Source organism: Amphiura filiformis, unplaced genomic scaffold, assembly GCF_039555335.1.
Source record: "Amphiura filiformis unplaced genomic scaffold, Afil_fr2py scaffold_40, whole genome shotgun sequence".
Lineage (NCBI taxonomy): Eukaryota > Metazoa > Echinodermata > Ophiuroidea > Amphilepidida > Amphiuridae > Amphiura > Amphiura filiformis.
In genome coordinates, this window is record NW_027305504.1 from 552,125 (window position 1) to 577,331 (window position 25,207).

Here is a 25,207-nt window from a genome sequence, read left to right on the forward strand (position 1 = left end):
ACCGCACGCACAAAGACTGTACGTACAAGATGCGCTCATGCACCTAGTACACAAAGTGCTGCATAGTTGTGTACAATGTAGTTATCAATGGTAATGCCACATTTAAACCATAACAAGATCTGGGCGACCAATCACAAGCCAGATCCATTTGAAGATGCATTACATCATGGCCAATTTTAGTAGGCCAGAAATCCGACAATCTCATCCATAGACAACCGTGTTAAACTTGTTAACCGCAATCGAAAGTAAGTAGTCCACTTGGGAAGCCAACAAACAGAGGGAGTACAGTGACTAAAAAGATCAGATGTGAAAACCTATCAATTGTGCACAAATTAATTAAATCAGAGTTTTAAGAGTATGCATAATGGGCAAGTGGACTACGGAGAAGTCTATATCATCAGCAAATAGCAACACATGCTATCTTCAGTAGAAAGCAACACTATTATAATGTTATCTTTAGTAGACAGTAACACCAAATAATGTTATATTCAGCAGACAGTAACACATAACGATTTTATCTTCAGTAGACAGTAACACCAAATTATGTTATCTTCAGTAGACAGTAACACATAATGATGTTATCTTCAGTAGACAGTAACACCAAATGATGTTATCTTCAGTAGACAGTAACACATAATGATGTTATCTTCTGTAGACAGTAACACATAATGATGTTATCTTCTGTAGACAGTAACACATAATGATGTTATCTTCAGTAGACAGTAACACATAATGATGTTATCTTCAGTAGACAGTAACACATAATGATGTTATCTTCAGTAGATAGCAACATCAAATGATGTTATCTTCAGTAGACAGTAACACAATGATGTTATCTTCAGTAGACAGTAACACATAATGATGTTATCTTCAGTAGATAGCAACATCAAATAATGTTATCTTCAGTAGATAGCAACATCAAATAAAGTTATCTTCAGTAGATAGCAACATCAAATAATGTTATCTTCAGTAGATAGCAACATCAAATAATGTTATATTCAGTAGATAGCAACATCAAATAATGTTATCTTCAGTAGATAGCAACATCAAATAATGTTATCTTCAGTAGATAGCAACATCAAATGATGTTATCTTCAGTAGACAGTAACACAATGATGTTATCTTCAGTAGACAGTAACACATAATGATGTTATCTTCAGTAGATAGCAACATCAAATAATGTTATCTTCAGTAGATAGCAACATCAAATAAAGTTATCTTCAGTAGATAGCAACATCAAATAATGTTATCTTCAGTAGATAGCAACATCAAATAATGTTATATTCAGTAGATAGCAACATCAAATAATGTTATCTTCAGTAGATAGCAACATCAAATAATGTTATCTTCAGTAGATAGCAACATCAAATAATGTTATTTTCAGTAGATAGCAACATCAAATAATGTTATCTTCAGTAGATAGATAGCAACATCAAATAATGTTATCTTCAGTAGATAGCAACATCAAATAATGTTATCTTCAGTAGATAGCAACATCAAATGTTATCTTCAGTAGATAGCAACATCAAATAAAGTTATCTTCAGTAGATAGCAACATCAAATAAAGTTATCTTCAGTAGATAGCAGCATCAAATAAAGTTATCTTCAGTAGATAGCAACATCAAATAAAGCTATCTTCAGTAGATAGCAGCATCAAATAATGCTATCTTCAGTAGATAGCAACATCAAATAATGTTATCGTCAGTAGATAGCAACATCAAATAAAGTTATCTTCAGTGGATAGCTACATCAAATAAAGTTATCTTCAGTAGATAGCAACATCAAATAAAGTTATCTTCAGTAGATAGCAACATCAAATAATGTTATCTTCAGTAGATAGCAACATCAAATAATGTTATATTAAGTAGATAGCAGCATCAAATAAAGTTATCTTCAGTAGATAGCAACATCAAATAATGTTATCTTCAGTAGATAGCAACATCAAATAATGCTATCTTCAGTAGATAGCAACATCAAATAATGCTATCTTCAGTAGATAGCAACATCAAATAATGCTATCTTCAGTAGATAGCAACATCAAATAATGTTATCTTCAGTAGATAGCAACATCAAATAATGTTATATTCAGTAGATAGCAACATCAAATAATGTTATCTTCAGTAGATAGCAACATCAAATAATGTTATCTTCAGTAGATAGCAACATCAAATAATGTTATCTTCAGTAGATAGCAACATCAAATAAAGTTATCTTCAGTAGATAGCAGCATCAAATAATGCTATCTTCAGTAGATAGCAACATCAAATAATGTTATCGTCAGTAGATAGCAACATCAAATAAAGTTATCTTCAGTGGATAGCTACATCAAATAAAGTTATCTTCAGTAGATAGCAACATCAAATAATGCTATCTTCAGTAGATAGCAACATCAAATAATGCTATCTTCAGTAGATAGCAACATCAAATAATGTTATCTTCAGTAGATAGCAACATCAAATAATGTTATATTCAGTAGATTGCAACATCAAATAATGTTATCTTAAGTAGATAGCAACATCAAATAATGTTATCTTCAGTAGATAGCAACATCAAATAATGTTATCTTCAGTAGATAGCAACATCAAATAAAGTTATCTTCAGTAGATAGCAACATCAAATAAAGTTATCTTCAGTAGATAGCAGCATCAAATAAAGTTATCTTCAGTAGATAGCAACATCAAATAAAGCTATCTTCAGTAGATAGCAGCATCAAATAATGCTATCTTCAGTAGATAGCAACATCAAATAATGTTATCGTCAGTAGATAGCAACATCAAATAAAGTTATCTTCAGTGGATAGCTACATCAAATAAAGTTATCTTCAGTAGATAGCAACATCAAATAAAGTTATCTTCAGTAGATAGCAACATCAAATAATGTTATCTTCAGTAGATAGCAACATCAAATAATGTTATATTCAGTAGATAGCAGCATCAAATAAAGTTATCTTCAGTAGATAGCAGTATAAAATAATGCTATCTTCAGTAAATAGCAGCATCAAATAAAGTTATCTTCAGTAGATAGCAACATCAAATAATGCTATCTTCAGTAGATAGCAACATCAAATAATGCTATCTTCGGTAGATAGCAACATCAAATAATGCTATCTTCAGTAGATAGCAGCATCAAATAAAGTTATCTTCAGTAGATAGCAACATCAAATAATGCTATCTTCAGTAGATAGCAGCATCAAATAATGCTATTCTCAATGGTTAGTGAATAGTGTATGAATGTACAAGATGGTGAGTCTTATTTAAACAAAAAGTACCTTGATGACAGGAGACACAGCATTTTTTATTTGGTGACAGCTGTCCCCATCACAACTATAAGTGCATTTACATAGGCAGAACTCCTGCATTAAAATACATGATTTGTCATCTTATGGCCTCTGATATTTGCCTTCTTGTAACAAGCAGTACCATGCAGCAAGGAGGGCAATAGCATGATTCATATGACACCAATTGTGAAAACTCTATCTAGTTGGGAAAGCAGTTACAGCAAAATGTTGACTACCATGACTCTACATGTAGGACATTTCTAAATTTAAATATAACCATATACTCAATCAAACAATTAGTGCTGAAGCGGCATATTGAGAAATAGAAAAATGGCATACGATGAAAACAGATCAGTAAATATACCCTAAAATATATACAAAATTACAATTCTACATGATTACTAACAAATATGTACATTACAAAATCACATAGTGCAGTTATGAAACTATTACAAGTCACATAGTACAGTTTTAAAACTTGCAATGTTGCATGACTCGAGCGCTGATTATGGGAGATTTATCTATACACATTTGATGATACTTTCACGGACCGGAATTTCAGAGGCTGATATTGTCTAGTGGTTGTAGCAGTTTGTTTATGAACATTATCAGGACTTTGGATTGCTATATCTTCTGAATGAATTGTGTACATGGTTGCAAGATGGATGTATTTTCGGTATTCCTGTAGTAAGTACCAATTTAAATCATTTAGAATGCTAGTTTGCACAGTAGCTTCAGATCTTTTACAGTTGCTAATCACAAACCTAGTTGCTCTGCACTGTACTTTTTCTAATTTTTGGATATCAGATGTTGTGTATGGATCCCATACAGTGCAGGCATATTCTGAATATTCTGAACAAGGGCAGTGTACATTTGTTGTTTGGTGGGTTTGGGACAACAATGCAAATTGCAACAAATAAACCAAACACCTTTCTGACAGAACTACTCTTAGCATAGTAAAATAGCCTATGGACTATGGATCCAAAGGTTGTGGGTTCGAACCATATCACAACCCTCTCAGAGTAACTAGCAAGCTATTTATATTCTCTGCTTTATTTTTTGTCTTTTTACAGATATTTAGATGGAAATAGTTTAACCACATTAGAAGAAATAAGCAATGTGCCAAATCTTCAAACTATGTAAGTAGCCAATCTTCTTAATTTAGTATCATTGTTTTTCACTTTTCCAGAGTGTTTTGCTGTTAAAACAAAAGTTTTGCTGGTAAATTAAAAGGGGCTATTCCATTTGAATTCCTTACTCCCCTGTGGAAGATTTAGCTGACCTCTTCCACAGAGGGAGGGAGTGTGGGTTTCAAGTAGAATAGACAAATTGGGTAACTTCCATTTGAAACACTCACTCCAGTGTGTGAGATATAGGTTGGTAAAAATACCTTGTAAACACTGCAAATTCAAGTGTTTAGATTCTAAACATTTACCATGTTTGCTTGAATTGTTCAGTAAGTAATTGCATTATGTGTTTACTTTTTTAAGGTTAGTATGTTTACTTTCAGTTTGAAAGTAAACATGTCAGATACTTACTTGAGAATCTAAATACACTTGTGGGAGTCATGTGTTTACTCTTACATTGTATTTACTTGAGTGTTTAAGTGTTTAGCCCAGTGAAACTTTCCTATGCCGTACTGTATAAAATTAAATGCTGCCATGCTCTCTTAAAACAGTGTGGTCAAATTGACCCCATAAGCAGTTTTAGTTCTTCTTTATCCTTCTGCTGATTTTAACACAGTTTCAAGTTAACAGGGGTAGTGTATGTATATAGGCTTAATAGTGAAATATTTAGTCAGTGGCGCCGGCTGAATTTTTTTCTGGGGGGGCAAAAGGGGGGGGGCAGAGGCTCCGACTGGGGCTGGGGGTGTATTTTCACATAATTTTGGCTAAAAAGTGGCTTTTCACCCCTCTTTTCAATTTATTTTGGGGGGGGGGGCAATCGTTATATTCATGATTCGTTTGGAGAGAAAATTTTGTTTCCTGAAAGTATGATCATGCTATAAGAACAGTTCCACATGATCTTTAACTGTTTTCAGGTATAATCAAAGCATGTTTGTAAGCCTTTGGCCGGTGCAATATGACATGTTAAAATAATGAATGATAAATAATGAAAAACAACCTTGTCCTGTTTTTAGTTGTCCAAATGATGAACCATTTCCATTTGCCTAAAGTGCAACCATGCAGGGTGTGAATGTTTTGACCTTTGGAAACACCACATAAATAAACACATCATTTTCCATCTACGTACATTTTTTTTTCCAATGCCCAATTTTATCTTTAATATGTTTAACATGAATACATTTTAACACTTTAACCTTTTATATCAAATGGAGCAATTTGTTTCTTAAAAGAAACAATTTACATGCCTATTTTAAGCGTTAGTGTCATCTCCTTCATTCCATTAAGCTTAACCTTATGAGAACTACCTGCTGATTGGCCAAAATGAATATTGTGTCCAATGTTGAACCAATCAAAGAGAGTATTAATAAGATCGTCTGCAAATGCAAGTTTGACCATAAAAAATTCAAAGCCTACTCTCTAAATGTAAAATAGTGAAAAACCACTCTGAATTTCAGAGTGAATTTAAGTTAGCTCTAAAAGAGTGGGTTTTAGCTCTAAAAGAGTGAAAACAGTACACATAATTTCACTTCATGATTTCGAGTGAGCCTCACTCGCTCAAAAGTGGCGCAAAAATCTCACTCTTTCTTGGAGTGAACTGTCAGCCAATCAGAAGCGCCAAAAAATCGGCCGATGTTTGTTGAACTTGTGTAACAAAATGGCGAACAGTGTGTGAATGAATGGCGAAAAGAAAGCGGATTTGATGAAGAAATAGACAGCATACTCAATAGTGATTACATTTATGTGTAGGTCATAACTTCGTAGCAAGTATACACTTGGTCTGGAGACAACGGTGACAGTAAGCTTAAGTCATATGTGAGCAGTTTGTTACCGGCCCAGTGCCGGTTTACATGTACGCATATGTAAGCTTATGTAGGTTACGCCGCATCACGCTTCTCCAGACTGTGACCATAAACATGGTATTTGCCAAGTGTTATGTCCTACACCTAAGTGTACTCACCATTGAACAGTTTGACTATTAGCTTCACTAAATCCATAGTTTTTCATCATTCATCCCACACTGAAGTTCGACACATTGTGTATGTGCTTAAGCTTTAGACCAGTTCAATATTCCTAGACCGGGCCCTACCCTAACCTGGGGCCTAGCCTCACAACAATTTAAAGCACATAGTAGCTGTTATGAACTGCTGTGATATTCTTGTATATAAAATAGGCCTAAATGAATAAATAAATAAATAAATGCTCTTTTCTGATTCACTCTTTTCCGGAGTGAATTTTTTCACTCTTTCTTGAGAGTGAGATTTTACTCTTTTTGAGTGATTTTCCACTCTTTCACATTTAGAGAGTAGTCATAATTGGCTATTGAAATGAGCATTTCAAGTTATCAACCAATCAGGAATGCTGTTAGATGACCAGTAGTGTCCAGGGGGTTAAGTGTCGTCTGCTTCATTCCATCGTCTGCTTCAGTCCATTTCACTTCATTACATCACAATTCATCATGTTGCATTATTTTCAGCCTATCAAACATGTCAACATGTATTTACTTCATCAAAAAATGACAATCTTACAAAGTGTGTACATAGCTTGGAATAAATTAGTATGAAAACAACGTAGGCTGGTCTCATGTGGTCTTACGGAGCTGTCCCAGTGTTGCCAAACCCACGATTTGGTAGCCCAATTGGGTGACTTTTGAAGATTTTTCCCGCGACTTTTGACAATTTCCTGTCCCATAGAAACCAATGGTTAAGAAAAAATTGGGGGGACTTTTCAACATTGGCTCCCGCGATTTCCGATAGTTTCTTGCCCCATAGAAACCAATGGTAAAGAGAAAAATTGGGCGACTTTTCGATTATTTGACCTGCGATTCGGGCTGAAATTTTTTGGCAACCCTGAGCTGTCCTTGTGCAGCCATGCAGGAATACCAAAAACCCTATGCAGACTGATACACATATTTTCTTATTTTAGAATGGCGAATTATTTAAAAACAAATTTATGTATAAATTAGTATTTTTAATATCGATTTGAAACCAGTTTGAAAATGTATTGGAATAAGTCCAAACAAATCTAGCACTGAGACAGTGGTTCTTGAGATAGTTTACAATCTATGGTATTTTGTGATGATGTCACAAAAGTTTGAGTGGACTATAACGCAGGAATTTTTACGCATAGCTGTGTATGAAAACATTAAAATTCATACAAGGTGACAAGTCACACAGCAACAAGGATGAATACCTGTCAGTGTCAGTGATGGCTAAAACTCAAGAGGACTGTGTGATGGATAATATAATAAGCTGTTTCTTTGTTAGTGGTGCTGTTGTTATAATTATTGTTATTGTGGTTGTTAGTACTTGATACTTGATAGTGACTTCCATAAAAGCATTAACTGCTGTCCCGGAAGCTGGCAACAATGTGCATGTGGTCCAAAGTGCAGAAAATTAGATGCTGAAGAAACTTAAGGTGTGGTGTGGTTAAAAACTTGATGAGGTGCTGTCTACCAACTCTTGCCAGAGGCTGCAACTGCCTGATGAAGGGCATCGCAGCTAAGTTAAAAGCCTCTTCTGATGTTGCAAGCACAGCATGGGTTGGGAGCAGATTCCACAATGGTATCAGTCATTGGTAGAAAGCATATCTATAAATATCGAGGTTAGCATGCAGATGGTGGTATCTCAGTGTTCTTACTGTTGATGTTACCATTGTTGTTCCTGTTGTGATTGCTATAGTTGATGTTGTTGTTGATACTATTGTTGTTGCTGTTGTTGTTTGTACTGTTGTTGTCTTCCCTGTTGTCAGAGTTGTTATTGACAATTTTGTTGTTGTTCAGTATTTTTGTTACTGTAGTTGTTATTGTTGTTGTTGAAAATAAAAATGTTATCTTATTCGCTAAATGTGCTATGCTTAAAATGTGAATAAAATATCTTATTATGCTAGTTCTGTGCATTTACTAGTAGGTGTTCTTTGTAAAGTTATCAGTGTATAATGTTTTTCTTAAGTGAAACAAAATGTGAATGAACTGTTGATATACAATACCCCGATATCTGGAAGTTATATGCTACACATAGGCAATACAATCACATCTATAAGTGGAAACCGAATCCTAGCGTTACATTTCTTGTTTCGTAACAAGCTTGACTGAACATTCTCTGTCACATTGAGACATTGGGGTATTCCAGTTGAAATCCATACACCCTATGGAAGACATGACCTTAATCTTCCCCGCAGGGAGTGCAAGTTTCAAATTGGGTTACCTGAATGGGTAACTTCATTTGATACCGGTATTCACACCCCTGCATGGGAGGTTATGGTAATGTCTTCCATAGGGGGTGTATGGATTTCAATTGGAATAGCCTTTATAGCTCCATCTAAAAAGCAATCTAGAATAATGCTGGCAATCTTTTAAAATGAACACTTTGGTTTATTCTCTTTTCAATTTGTGTAAGAGCAGACTGGGCTATTCCAGTTGACATCCATACACCCCCGTGGAATTCATGATCTTAATCTTCCATACAGGGGGTGTGAATTTCAAATGGGGTACCTGAATGTGTGACTCCATTTGAAATCTACACCCCCTTTTTTATATTAAAATCATGTCTTCCATGTGCGGTGTATGGATTTCAATTGGAATAGCCCAACTCTGGAACAGAATGTCTTAGAGTGCAAAGAATCATACCCTGCATGCATGCATTGGGCTATATTTACGCACAAAACGAGTATCAAATCACTTAGATCAGAGGCCATTTATTGAACAACTTAAAGGGACAATCAGGGACAAACCATAAAATACGAGGGTCATTAAGTTCTACATGTTATCTTCAGTAGATAGCAACATCAAATGATGTACATCCACTCTTATAACTTTGGTTTTGTAAATGGTAGCTTCTTCAAACTTGGAATGATAATACATTGGAATGTCACCAACACTTCGTTATAATGTATCATACGCTCCTATATCAAAGTAACCGATCAGAAAAGCAGTTAGAAAAGCATTTGAAGTACATTGATTGTGTATAATTGTACTGAGATGTTGATGCATCTAATGCACTCCCACCTTTGGGGCTTGTGCATTAGACGCATCAACATCTCAGTACGCTTGCATTATTTTGTACAATTTCACTCCCAATATGGTGATAAAACTTTACCAGATTTTTGAAGGTGACCTCAGAACCAAAATAAGATTTGATAAACCACAAACAGTAAATGTCGTAAAAGATTTGAATGAAAATGTGAGTGTATCCTTCTTAGCTCGATATGCAAGTGTTATAAGTATGCTAACAGATTATAATGGCAATACCTATCTAAAAAAACATATCCCAACATCCAATTTATACTGTTATATCTAATGTCTCTAACTGAGATCATGAGAATCTGCTTGGGGACCATCTATATGAAATGACTTTTAAGTTCTGTCTCAGAGCTGAAAGTTAAAAATATAGAAACCCAACCATTTTTTGTCACTTGCAATTTTTAAATTAGTTTCCTTGGTGTTCAGTTACCAAGTGTCATGTCCATAGCAGGTTTAAAATGCTTCCACTTAGCCCTTTTTTCCCAATACAGACAATTTCTGCATAAATGTCTTTGGGGCATAGAAAAACATTCAATTTGATTACAGTTCTTATCTGCTTGAATCTTTTCCATTGCTAAAAAGCAACAGTTTTTGTTAAAGTAGTGCAGTTTTTTGTCAATTTACATAATTTTCAATATTTTTTCTTATGTCAGCTTCAATTTAAGCCATCTAAAGTGGCTAGATTGTATTTTATGGTAACTTCAATTTGGTCTACTTATGTGTTCTTTGTAGATGTACATAGTTTCTGCATTTCCTCCGGTCCTGAATCCTGGTTTTAATTTTACTTCACTTACAACAAACAAAATTGTTTCATCAGCTTGATACGACCGTAGGTTATCATCCAGGGGCGGATTTAGATTTTTGTTTTGATGTTTTTGCAAAATTGTCAACACTTAAAGGAGCCTTAAAGGGCTCTGATTTTTGTGGTACCTGAGAGCACATCAGACACACCAAACTTCATTCTGAATATGAAGAATATCCTTCTGATATTAATTTTTTTTTTTTTAATTTGTGATATAATACAAATTTTTGAAATATAGCAGTCCTCCAAGTAAACTTTATAAATCTAATGATATTTACTTAAAGTGTATGTATAGCTGGGAGGAAAAGCTGTCCATCATATGAAAATTTTGACCTTTCGTATTGAAGATTTTCATTTTTTTTTACAAAAAGACATACAAATCTTTCAAGAAAGTTTTCTGTATGTTATTATAACATTTTAGCCTGACATTTAAACGTTTCCTGTAAAATATGTTGAGCTTGCTAGGTAAGCAACTTACATGTATATTTGAAAACTCATTTAAAATAATATATTTAAGATATTCTCTTCATGAATTCAGTCCACATAATATTGTTTCTGCTTTTTGCAATTATGGAAAATAGAAATATTAACTCAAAACCTTATATTTAATAGAACTTTATTATCATCATAAAATTAATTTATAGAATGAATAGACATTGTGAAAACCCTATTGAATAGACAATGAAGATCTTGTGTATGACAAAACTTTTAAAATCTATACAATATCAAATTTGATAAACCAAACGATTCATCTATTAAATCTTATTATTTGAATAATTTGCAATAAGTGACACACTATACTTTGAAATGTCAACGTGGTTGTACACATGAGCGGAACAAGATATTATTATTTGAACAGCGTGTCTATCTCTGATATCTCTCCTCAAGTGATTTACTCAGGAAATACAATCATCAGTGAGGTAGACATTTTGACATTTGGATTGGAAAAATGCAACATCTTCTGGTGTCAAGTTATCTCATCTTGACTAAAAGTGAGGGGCCTTAATATTGTCAAATTGTGTATCTTATATTTACTTGACTAACATGTTACTCCCTTTTGACATAACTTTGGTCCAGGGGGGAGCACTCCAACTTTGGAGGTGATGCGTATGTAGGGCTGTTAAGACCCCCTTTTTCAGCATCGCTGTCACCCAAAGACCCCATATTTTTTTTTACTGAACACATGCTCTGTCACCCGAAGACCCCTATTTTTCCATTTGATCTGTCACCCAAAGACCCTTACAAGTTCAATTTGAAAAGCAACTTTCATTTATCACTGATTTTGTTACTTATTTTGAAAAAACAAAGAAATTTGAAGCCATTTAGAACTAGAAATTTGATTTTTGAGGTTTCTGTGGCACTGTTTTGGTTCTCACCAAAAGATTCCATTCAAAAATAAGGTCATGTTCTCACCCAATGACCCCTTTTTTTTACATTTTGCTCTCGCTGAATGCCAAAAATCATGCTCTCACCCAATGACCCCATATTTTTACATTTTGCTCTCACTGAATGCCCCTTAGTGCGAAAGTGCCAGCCCTACACCTACATCCATTTCAAATGTAAGTGCCCCCCCCCGGGCTTTGGTCACCCTTTTTCAGTGACCCTCACATAGTAAAAGGATGTGACTTGTAATTTAGACAAGCTAGGAAAATACTTAATGTTACTAAAGTAGTGCCATATAGTAAGCCAACATAAAAAGTCAAAGTTTTGAGATATTTTCTCTAAATATCACAAGCTATCACAGGCTTGTTTGTACTCATTTTAATGCTTTTTTCATGTTGATTCCAAATATGGTCATGAACATTTACCATTCATAAATTTTTGTAATGAAAAAGAAAAAGATTTAAACTTGTCGTCTGCAGTTGACACCTGCGTGGAGAGAGTTAATGATGTAACCAGAAAATACATCCCTCTATTCTATCATCAGCAGCATCATTTGAGGCAGACAATTTGACAAAAACCCACTATCATCAGGTATCAAATGTCTCCTCTCAACTAAGTGGAGGGAACGTTATACCTTTAAAATGACACATGACAGTGAACGTCTTATTTGGTAAAATAATGTCAAAATCTAACAATATATTCAGACTTTGTGATTTGTATTTCCATAAATTAACAAATATAAACATTCAAAAGGCTACAATTATTGGCTCAATGGTTCTTGAGATAGTTTTACATATTTTGGAGGAAGTTTAAATTTGTCCATTTTCCATATAAATATTACAAAAGCAATTAACTCAATACATCATCAGGACAATGGTGGTTTCTGGTGGTTTTTGTTGTTGTTGTTGAATCTGTACGTCTTGTGAATATAATTATTTAGGGACCATTAACAAACACTTGTTAGGGGGACCTGATGCAAAAATGGGGTCCTTAAAAGTTTTAACCCTCCTAGGGGGGCGGGGGCTTGAAAGAAATGACCAAAAATGTTCCTGGAAAAATTGAGTTTATATGATTTTCTATGGGGTTGACCCATAATTTTCATGTCAAAAAGGGCCCCCTGCAATTTTTGAGATCTGAAAAAGGCCCCAAAAAATTTCAAGATGAAATTTTGTTGCATCAGACCCCCCTTAACAAGTGTTTGTGAACGGACCCTTACACTGAGTATGTTAAGCACAAATGAGTACAAACATGACTAGTCTTTAATCAGTAGTATTTCAGATATAATTAAAGGGAGATCATCTATTATTTTCTTGCTGATACCAACATTGAATATTTTTCATATCTAATATTCAATTGTACAGGCCTGTACCCCCAAAGGCCCCTTTTATATGTTCTGTGTTTACTTTAATAAGAGAATCATAAATTGACAAGCGTTTATAAAAAACATAATGCAGAAATACTTGCAGCAGACACATCATAGAGCACACACATCAATGACTGTAACTTTTATAGGCTATGTTTTACCTTTTAAGGCTCCAAGCACTCCATTGAAAACACAATACACACTTTCTTCTATGCGTAGCCACCACCAAAGTTTGCAAGACACAGTCATGCATATAAAAGAGGCTCACCATTGCATTTTCAAGCATGCCTGTGGCCAGTATTGTTGTTTTTTCTAGTGCATATTTTAGGGATGCAAGACTTTTAAAATGTGGAAAAAAGGCATGTCATGCACCTAAAATTTCAAGAAGTCCTGTACAGGGTTCGAATTCGGCTGTATCGCATAGCAGTTTGCTCCGTATATTGAAGCAACTGCTACCCAATTTGCATTTGTATAGCAATTTTTATAGTGCTTTAGTATAAGTATCCCTGGTCCTGTGTTTCTTTAAATTTTGTGTCCAATTAGGGGGATGTCATTTTCTTTGGCAGGGGGGTCATGAATATGTCGGTGACCAGAGTAAATTTTTTTATGACCCCCTATCGCGCGCAAAAAGTTTGTACGACCCCCTATCTTGGGTAGAAAATTTTTATGACCCCCCCTTTACAGACTCAAGACAAATTTTTCATTGCCAAAACAAAGGCGAGGAGCGAACCAAAACTTTAGAGTGAAGAAAGTGTGCGGAGTGTGTTAAAATTTGATTGTGTGTGCAAAGAAGGCGGGCAGAGCTTGCAAAAATTTTGCATTATACATCGAAAGATTGTGCGGACATTTTGAATGTTATATTAAAAGAAAATTTTAAGTCACCAGTCCTTAATAATTCTATAACCCCCTATTTTGGGTGTTAAAAAAAATTCTATGAACCCCCAGTATATTCATGACCCCCCTTCCGAAGAAAATGACAGCCCCCTTAAGACCTTTTTGAACATATCCTTATATCCACTAATCTTGCCTTTTGGTGGATAGGGCCTAGGGATTGTGTTGGTCTAAGGGCTTGATTTAAAGTCAGACACCTTACACAAGACCCTTGCACAATACTGTATCTAGACTATGGGTGATTAAGTCAATGTTTGCAAGACCTAAATTGCTTGAGCACAACAATTTTTGTGGGTGCAAAACTTGCCTTCTCCATGCATTTCACTTATTGTGCCAAATTTCAGCAAAATGTGCTTTTACCTTTACTTATTCTACCATTTTATCTTTAATCATATAAAGCCCTTCGCACTTGATTATTAGTTTCCTGTTTACCGCCCGTGTCCAAAATTGAAAATCACAAAATAATTAATTATTTTATTTTTGTTTCTGATTTTCTCCATTAAAATAACTTTCAACTACTTCTATTTGACATTTTCTAACTTTCGTAATATCATCAATAAATGATGAATAAACAAGGAGTACAACTCCACCTTCAGTTATTTATAAAATCAAATATTGTTGTGAAATAATTAAATGCCCGCTTTTGTCAAAATGAGTTGAAGGTTGCATGTAACTGCATGTTCAAACTAAATAAAGAAAATAATAGATAATTAATAATTATTAACTAAAAGTCACCTCGTCCCTTTTTCAAAATCTTCAACAGGAAACTAATAATCAAGTGCGAAGGGCCTAATGTTCCTTGAATTTAATATTTATATATACTTCAAGACTGCTTTGAGTTGTGACAATTTTGAAAATGAATATCCAGGAATTAAACTGGAGGAGGTCATTGTATCGTCATGTTGATTTTGACATCTTTGAATATTATAAAAACTAAAAATGGGTTTATTGACATTTCTAACATCATGTAGTCATATAATTTCTTTCCTCGTCATAAAATTGAGCATTATGCGGTAAATAAATGAAGTGTAAAGCCAAGTATCAACTTCACAGTCTTGACTGTGAATGAAATCTGGGCTATTCCACTTGAAATCCATACACCCCCTATGAAAAACACAACCTTAATCTTCCACACAAGGAGTGTGAATTTCAAATGGAGCTACCTGAATGGGTCACTCCATTTGGAATCTACACCCCCTATGTGGGAGATTAAGGTCATGTCTTCCATAGGGGGTGTATGGATTTCAACTGGAATAGCCTATTATTGATGTTTTGAGTGGAGTAGATCATGCATGGCTGAAATCATTGCACAGCAGTCCTAATGGTACTTTAACATATGGAAACCTTTTTAGTGAAAAGGGCCCTATCAAAATTGGCCTGAACGCACAGGTCACGCATAGTGAACACAGATCGATACTGTCAACGAAGCACTGAAACCTATGACACTATCGGTCGAATTTTTTAAGCTTTTTTTATTTTGACATACGACTCGTTTATCGCTATTTTAACCACTTTATATTGTGTTTTATTGCAAACAAATACACACCTTTATTCTGTATTGCTTATTTTACAATACTGTGGTTACAGAATAATAAAAAAATTTAAAATTTAATTACAATTTGGCCACAAAATACGATAGAATCTACATGAACTTTGCGAAGAAGCTTGTCCACGTTATGCACAATAGCTCACTTAACCTCTTCAGCGGGTTGTTTGTTTACTTTCTGATCGATTGGCTTTATGCATTCAGAGCGTCCGAAATGTTTAGGTCTGTGCAAAAGACTAGGATATGACAGCCTGATGACTAGATTTCAGTCAGACTTCAATTCACGATGTTTTCTTTCTTGAACACACGCGAGTCTTAATCTGAAGCCACCAAAATGAATTTTACATCAATGGAAAGCGGTCACTTTGAAGAAATTTTACTCAAGAGATCCAAGTGATTAGATGGCGCTGTTTATTTTTCTGGTGAATAGAAGCTGATTAGAAGCTCCCGGTTTTTTCAAGAAACGCGAAATTTACACTGAAATTTTCGCGATTTTTGACTAAAAATAAAAAGTTTACCCATATATACGCGAGTTCATACAAGTTTCGTGCATGTTTATTTTTGAAAAAATCAAAAGATCACAGTATTAGCTCCATGTAACTAGCAGATCCAGGTTATATCACTACAAATTATTTTTCGGTGGCAAGAGATGTAAAACAAGACCCGATTTTAGCCCGTGTTTCTATAGGAGTTCAAGCGTGGAATAGCTCGGAAAATCTTAGTTCCCCAAAGGTTTCGATATGTATCTAATGGTATATGCGAATATATAGGGTGCTTATGGAATCAAGCCAATCTGAACTGTTTTTGATCTGGATTAAGTATGTGAACGTGTCTTAAATTTTCTGATTGGATATTCAATCAAAAATATTGATCACATCTTTTGCAGACTGATATTAGGGACAAATCTTTTTCAACTGAATATTCACTCAAATGATTTGAAGCAGTGGTTCTCATTTTCTCAATAATTTAGTGATTGAAGTTAAGGTAATACACTATTTTAAAGTGTTGCGATTTGGTAGTTCACAACATCTTGCGAATGGTAGTGAGCTTTGGCAAAAATTGCATTACTCATTTCCTTGCGAGTGTAGAAGAATTCAAATTTCACAGAAATACCTTTGTAGGTCCTGTGGTTCTTGAGTTATGTTGTAATGAGGGCTGAAACAACAACACTTTTGTAAAATGTACATAACTCATTAACCACAATAAATTAAGCAAGATTTCAAAGTATATGATTTGTTGAATGAACTTTTGCAAAACATCAAAGTGTTATTTTTCAATATTATATTGATTTAGACAATAAAAATCGATTTTTCGGCTGTTTCGAACAACAATACCGCATCTACCCTTAAGGGACAAATCTTTGTCATTTGAGAATGTTTGATATTCATTGCTTTTTAACCATTTGCCAACTGCAATTAGGGACAAATCCTTTGTAATTGAAAAACAAAATATTCCCAGAAGCCTGTAGATTATGGACATTTATTATTTACATTAATTCAAAATGTGCTAAAAAGTATAAAAAGGCCTAAAATCTTCAATATCGGAGCAGCCAACATCGGGGGCAAGACTTCTTATGAGGGAGCACTGTTTACAGTACTATTAAGTTTCAAATTGACTCTAAAGTCGTATGCAGACTCAGTATTAGGCGTATAATATTGTATGTAACATATCTCGTTATTTAATCTATTGCCATTCTATTTCCAGTAATGTTTAAGTTCTAACGAATGTTTGGTGACGAAAAATCGATAATATGTTACATATAATATCTAGCAGAAATATATTATCGATTTTACGTCATCAAACATTAGTTGGAACTTAAACATCACTGGAAATAGAATGGCAATAGATTAAATAACGTAGATATGTTAAATACAATATTTTACGTATAATAAAAAGTCTGCATACTGCTTAAGGGCCATTTTCTTGAAGCATGGCTAGTGGTCAGGCTTCCTAAGCCACCAGGCTTAAGCCCAAATTAATCCCATATACATGACATACCACTGCTTACAATTTCACATCATACAACACATGGAAAGATAAATCAATAAAATGGATCCACATTGGTAGGGCTAGCCTGCTGGCTTAGGAAGCCTTCGACCACTGGCCAAGCTTCGAGGCATCGGACCTAAGCTTCCTGCCTGTATCAATGCATTATGAGTATTGACATGAATCAGTGTGGATTGTATCATTTATGTAGCAGTACTATATACGTTCACTTCATACAGCATGCTTTATTGGTATTTATACAGGCTATATTGGAACATAGCATGAGTAATATCGTACATCAAGCTGAAATAAGTATCTACTTCTAGAACCAGGAATGAAGGTCATTATGTGATTTGTTATAGTGGATTGAAAGTAAATGAACTGTACTTTATGAAAGCATTACAACAGAAAATGAAACAATATTCTGATGTATTTAAAAGCAGAGTTAAACAAGTATTCTCATAAAAAGAAAATCTTTTAAACCAATACTTTTATTGTCATTCTTATGACAGATTAACTATAAAATCATGTTTTGATGCAATTTATGGCTGACTAGGTATGGTAGGTATGGCTGAGAAGCGATATTGGTCGATAACTCTTTGGGATGGATGGATCTTTCCCTGGCTTCAGCAGACCGATGATATGAGACTTCTTCCAGATTTTAGGGAGTCTGTGGTTGCGACGACAGGTGTTGTAGAGCTGTAAGAGCCATTTCTTTGCCTCTGGACCAAAGTTCTTCAGTTGCTCAGTTGCGATGTTGTCAAGGCCAATTGCTTTCCCTGGTTGGAGTTTGGCGATTCCTGCTTCCAGCTCACGCATAGTAAAGGGCTTGGTGAAGCCGGTGTCTCCGCTGTATTTCTTGAGGTCTAATTTGGTCTTCTTATGTTTCTGGCCACTTCTTCCATTCAGGAGCAGTTGGTGGGCAACCTGGTTGGGTGTGACTTTGGGCTGCTGTGGGGCTGTTGTTGGGTCGCCTTGAAGTTTGCGGATAGTGGTGGACCATGCTTTCTTAATGAGCTTATTTGCATATTTTGCCAACTATTCAACAAACCTTTGGTGTTATGCACCTCCTTTGTGCAAGAGCCACATTAATTACAAGTTCTAGTTAACCATTTTTATGGTAAAAGTTTGCATGCTACATGCGCACTGGCCCATCAAATGCGCCTTCATTTCGGGCTCAATTTGTCTGACATTAAAATTTTTTGAATGCAACCGGCACAAAATTCTCGCCCACATAAATTTGATGTTAATGCTTTCTTTCCCTCCCACTGATTTATTTCAAACATCAAAACAAATAGAAAATGGAACTGCATTCAGTATAATGACAATATGACAGACCGGAGATGTCATTTCTTGTTTTGGGAGTTTACCAGTATCATCATTTATTTGCAAGTAATTGTTTGTGATATCATGTTCCAAAACAGCCATGTTTTGCCCGCTTAGAAAATGAGTAAGATCAAAGCCAACAGGGAACTGGATGAACACACAGGGTAATATCATATCATGTTCCATAGATTTTATGTGGAGATTGTCGCCAAACGCAACTGAAACCTCACTCTTGGGATACCTGGACGAGGTTGTACCGAGAAAATGGATTGTTTTTGCCGCTTTAAGAGATGTATTATAAGCAGGTAGTACTTCCTTGTAATGCGAACAAGTAAGATGTGCAGGATGTTGATATAATTGATTATGAGATGTGGACAATACAAGCATGCAGCTACTTTGTTTTCCTTTGTTTAAGGGATACAGACTTCATTATTTCTTTTGTTTTTCTTTCTTTTTCTTTTTTTACTTCTTTTTATTTCTATTTTTCATTCTTTCCTTTTCTCTTACTTTCTTTCTTCTTTTCTTTCTTTCTTTCTTTCTTTCTTTCTTTCTTTCTTTCTTTCTTTCTTTCTTTCTTTCTTTCTTTCTTTCTTTCTTTTCTTTCTTTCTTTCTTTCTTTCTTTTTCTTTCTTGCTTCTTTCTTTCTTTCTTTCTTTCTTTTTTCTTTCTTTCTTTCTTTCTTTCTTTCTTTCTTTCTTTCTTTCTTTCTTTTTTTCGTTCGTTCGTTCTTTCTTTCTTTCTTTCTTTCTTTCTTTTTTTTTTTTCTTTCTTTCTTTTCTTTCTTTCTTTCTTTCTTTTTTTCTTTCTTTCTTTCTTTCTTTCTTTCTTTCTTTCTTTCTTCTTTCTTTTTCTTTCTTTCTTCCTCCTTCCCTGATTTCCTTTCTTCTTTCAGATTACTTTCTTCCTTCCTCCTTCCCTGGTTTGCTTAATACAAAATAATAAAAGCATTTAAGTGACATTTATCATTTTATTTGATGTTAATTGATGTCCATATCAAAGATATAAATGTCATTGCTAATCATCATTTCTTCTGTTCTCCAAGGATCGCTACTAGATTTTTAACATCATTCCCTTGACCTGTCGACATTTCTGTTACTTTTTCAAATCTAAAATAAGATTTGTCTTAGGAGAGCAATATTCAAGTTGCTGCTACATTTAAAAATGTGTTAGGATATGTTTAGAATCTAAATGTGTTGGTGTTCAAGTAATTCTTTAAAGGGGGGTAACCCTATCAGTTTAGGATATGGATTGTCTTCAAACTTACATACAATTTCAAATATTGTCCCCTTTATGCATCTATGTGAGAAAACGAGAAAATTTTCAGCGTAAAAGTGAATAATTAGCGCAATTTGTAAGCCAATACGTTGGTACGCATGCATTGCATTGTGGTCCGGCATCCAGAAACAACACTCCCGTCGAGTGCTTCGCCATACCACTACGCTCATCATTCTTGTGACAAAATATCTCATTCTTTTTATTTTCATTTTACCCTGATACATTTCCTTTTAATTTTGTATATTATCATCACATACATTTTACACTTATCTTTTATTTTAGGATTTGTTTTAATGAAAAAATGGGTTTTTTATAATATTTTTAATTAATTAATTAATTAATTTTATAGTGGGGGACATTTTTTCTCATATTTTTTTTCATATTTCTCGTATCATACTTAACAAGATAAGGTCATGTTTTGTATTTATTTCATCCCTTATGTATTTCTTTATTTTTGTTTTAAGCGTTTATCATTATAGCGCCCTCATTATTTCGGACTATTTCCGTTTGTGCGAATTGGCATGGGAGTAAAACGGCTCCTATTCACGGAATAATTTTTTCCTACCCAGAATGTCGAAGGTGGTTACCAGTATAGCCTGTTTGTTTCTTGATTTCTCCGAAAATACATCAAATTGGATCGTCATATTTCAGGATGGTAATGAGAAAAATATATATCTATTAAATGATACCAAAAACTCATCAACAATGAGAAAAATCGGGGGGATGATGCTGTCGATCGGGTTACGGACCTTTAAAACACTTCATATAAATATGTGTCTGTTTGTCCATTGGTAGACTTCTCCGTAGTCCACTTGCCCATTTTGCATACTCTGGCTATTACATTTAAGCATAAAACTCTGATTTATATTGATTTGTGTGCAACTGATAGATTTTCACATCTGTATCTGATCTTTTCAGTCACCGCACTCCCTCTGTTTGTTAGCTTCCCAAGTGGACTACTGACTTTGCCTTGCGGTGAAGATTTTTAACACAGGACTCTATGGAGAGTTAGGCCAATTTCTGGCCTAACTAAAATTGGCCATGATGTAATGCATCTTTAAATGGATCTGCCTTGTGATTGGTCGCCCATATCTCGCTATGGTTTAAATCTTCTGGGCCCGCGCCATTACCATTAACTACACCGTACACAATTGTCTGTGGTATTTGCGGCGCTTTTGTGTTGACGCGATTGTTAATCTCTCATCAAACATCTAGCGCGTCTTGTACTATACCATGCTTAGTACTTGTGGTTAATGGTCTGATAAACAAGTATGCTTGACAGTGTGTTTTTAGAGAGCAAAGTCCAGGGGGTAAAGTTGATGAAATATCTGGTCCTACAGACGAATCCAATGAGTCAAGTGATGGTCAGAATTCATTCGGCATGCATTACTGGGTCCCCTCCGCCCTTAACTGGTTTGCGACTGCCCAATTGGGTGGATTAAAGCTGCTTAAAAATCAATGTTATATGTTATATTATATTTTGTTGTACAATTTCACCATTATTTTGTGTACATGTGACACCTGTGATGGAATGCAGTTTAAAGTATCCGCCAAGGCCGCATCATTTCACATTTCAGGTGGGATGGCCATCGAGGTGTAGAAATGCATAAAATTGGATTTGTCTATATTTAGAGGAAGAAATCACTTTGAACAACTAATAAGTCTTAGTTCACAAAATATTGTGGGTTCTTCACTTACACCATGTTTGAAGTTGATGTTATTACCAATTCTTAAACACTTGAGAACGTTCCAGCAATCCTATTGGTTCTTACCCGTGTGATATGACACGATATCACACGGGTCACCGCGTGTGCATCAACGCGATACGCATACCCGCTATTTGAACCAATTGGAGGCGCATAGCAACAACTGGACTGATCGATATTAAGCCCTAGGTAGTTCCTTGTAAAGTGTAGGATTTAATTTGATTAATACTTAAGATATTTCTATTTAAATTGAAATTTGGCGTAAAACAACTCGGCTTCGCCTCTTTTGTTTTACTTAAAATAATGATGTCGCCCGGTGTTATATGAGACGATAGATGCACTCCAGTGGCTAAAAACAATACCTTTATTCTCTAACTAAATCAACTAAATTATATAATTAACTATACAGGTTTACAGATTTAGATATAGGTCTAATAAGAGCATGAAAAGGTCAAACTTCTCTAGGTAAACTTAGATGAGTTTAATGCTCTGCATTCTAGTCATAGGCTTCAACATAAAAAGTCCAAGTTTTGAGATATATTTTCTCAAAATTTCAAGAGCTATCGTAAAAACTTCTCAACCAATACAAGGCTTATTGTACTCATTTTAATGCATTTTTATAATTCAAATATGGTCATGATAATTTTCGAATATTAAAACTTGTTTGAAACTTGTCGTCTGCAGTCAACACCCATATGGAGAGAGTTAATGCCACATTGTAGCACTTTAAATAACATAAAACCTTTGGGCAGAAGTCCCTAAAACAACCCCTCAGCACATCTGACAATGGCCTTATTATTATCCTCTCTCAATTTACTTCCTAGACATGAGTTGCTTCTTCTTTTACGTAACTTTCAAGAATGATACAAAATAGACCTCAAGCATATCTCTCACTATAATTTAATATTGATGAGATATGAAAGATATTTGATAAGGTGTTCATTGATGTGTAGCAAAGACCCTTCTGGTACTAATTATCAATTAATAAGATAGTGTTAATTATTAATTTGTGATTATTAACAGTTTTTCTGTGTTCAAGAATGATCGCCCTTTTATGATACTGACTAGTTTTGAAATTGTATACAGGTAGAGGTTAAAATGTTGAATGTTTGATTTTGTTGTTTTGGCTTTTTTATTTTGAATAATTTGCAAACAAATGTATGATTCATGCTTTGTCGTACAAATATAAAAAATAAAGGAATGAAATAATTTTAAAGGTGTCACCAGGATGTGGTTCATTTTGCCATTGACACCATGGACATACTGGTCGAATTATCAGCCTCTAAGAACTATTTTGATTGGTTACAAAGAGCTCTATATCATGTATTGAGCCAATCAGAGATATGATAAGAATAGAGGTTATCCACTTTACTCATGTGTGACTTCTAACAAAAGGCGCTGGTTCCCGTAGTATTCCTCATTCAAACCAATTCAATGCACGACCTCGTAGTTACCTGCGTGACTTTGGCGGGCTTTTTTGAAACAGTCAGGGTCGGTTCATAGTGAATATTCGAAGGCGAATATTCGGCTTCGAATACTTTTTGTGACGTCAAAATATATAATGACAACGAATAAAATATGAGTTGGATCGGATTAAATATCGCTCAACTGATAGCGAGATACTATTGATTTATATGAAAGGCTCGAGGTCACCTGCATATCGTTCGACGAACGATGATTTCAAAAATCCCCAATGATTTTGACATGCTCTCAAGACTGCAAACCCGATCCTGCCATTTTTAATTCATGGACCTATTTTCTCAATAATTATAAAATGCGATTTTTGTTTGTAAAAATGCGACGAACTTAAGTATAGGCTTTCCACTTTTATTTAAGCTATTTAATTCCCCACTCTTTTTTTTCTAAAGACCAGCCCAAAATACCTCAAATAGTTTCTGTATTTTACCGGAACAAATGGCGCATTGATTTAGTGGTGTGCCCCCTTATTAGTGCGGTAAAAGCGTACCCATTTTTATAAGATATGCAAGTAAGGGACTATTAAGACGTCCAGGAAAAGGAAAATGCCTGGCATGAGGCAATAGCATTCCAATGCTGTAGTGATGGTACATGTATAAAGTAAATTATGATATTTAGGCTTACAAACATAACCTAAATGTACAAGTGAATGTTTCCATATTAACGTAGCTCTATTTAAATCGACTGATGCAGGAAAAAAGTCTAACTCCAAATTCAGATTTATGCCTCCACCCCGGTTCAGAGGATGATTTAAGCACTTCCCACCACGCCACTGTGTTGACTTGCGGTTAGCACAGCTGTGTGAGTGAACATGACACCACTGCTCGCACATTGCATTGACGGGCATGGTTAAATTTGAATTTGGACTGATATATTTACAATAATGCTAGCCGATTTCACATTTTATATTACCTACAGAAGGTGAATTATCCTTTATGCATACATCACTTTTGTTCTGAAATCGACCAAGTAATAATGACACATGCACAATATTCTTAAACAACATCTTTTGCACAGAATTCAATGGGATTTGAAAAGTAAAGTGGCAGTTGAAACTCTAGTGATAACACGTTTGCAGTGCATGATGGGACTTCCTTAAATCATCCTCTGACCCCGGTTTTACATAAATAATGTTTGGCCCCAGTTCTAGGTCCCCATATGCATCTGCCCCTGGCAGAGGATGTGTGAGGATCTGGGGGTGGTAAATCATTGGTTATTGATATAAAAATGCGTTTGCCACGGAGGTTCACCCATTTTTGTTATTTTTTCCGCACTAGCGGAATTCTGGACGTGTTTGGCCACCTATAAACGATGTTATTTTGGGCGGAATAAAGATGTAATGCGTTCAGTCAAATTCATAATTATAATTAATAATTAAGAGGGCAAAATAAGTAACATGTAGGAATGGATATATAGCGCTTTGCAATGAATATCTTCATAAACTATGCAGAACAACCAAAACCATGAGCGTTGGTACCCTATCATTGCGTGTTCTTTAAAAAAAAATTCTTATTTATTTCTATAATTTGTGAATCAGGCATTAAAACACACTTAGGCCCTAGCAATGTAGGCCTACACAAGTTCGAACGAGACTTTTTATCTTTTGACGCGTATTTCGATTCGAATGCCAAAATTGATTGCTCAATGAATCATGAAATGAGAGCAATACTACTTTGATGATACCGATCTCAAGTGGATATCAGCCAATGAAAAAGTATTTACCGGAAATATATTTGTGGGAGTTGAATTTTGTTGAACTTCGATAGATATATATTTGGTGGGTCACCGTTGGTGGTCTCATATATAACACTTGTGAGGGCTATCATATTTGTCGCCGCTTCAATCATATCTTATGATATTTATTTATTTATTTATTTATTTATTTATTTATTTATTTATTTATTTATTTATTTATTTATTTATTTATTTATTTATTTATTTATTTATTTATTTATTTATTTATTTATTTATTTATTTATTTATTTATTTATTTATTTATTTATTTAATTATGTATTTATTGACTTATTTATT

At 34.6% G+C, this 25,207-nt stretch overlaps 1 protein-coding gene across 1 annotated transcript in view; it reads left to right on the plus strand.

The window, feature by feature from the left end:
- The window catches only part of LOC140144113 (uncharacterized), a 113,374-nt gene that overhangs the window by 48,830 nt on the left and 39,337 nt on the right, over nucleotides 1-25,207 (plus strand). Inside the window, exon 4 of the mRNA XM_072165949.1 lies at nucleotides 4,351-4,416. Coding sequence (XP_072022050.1) covers nucleotides 4,351-4,416 — 66 coding nt within the window. The remainder of the gene's footprint in view (nucleotides 1-4,350; nucleotides 4,417-25,207) is intronic.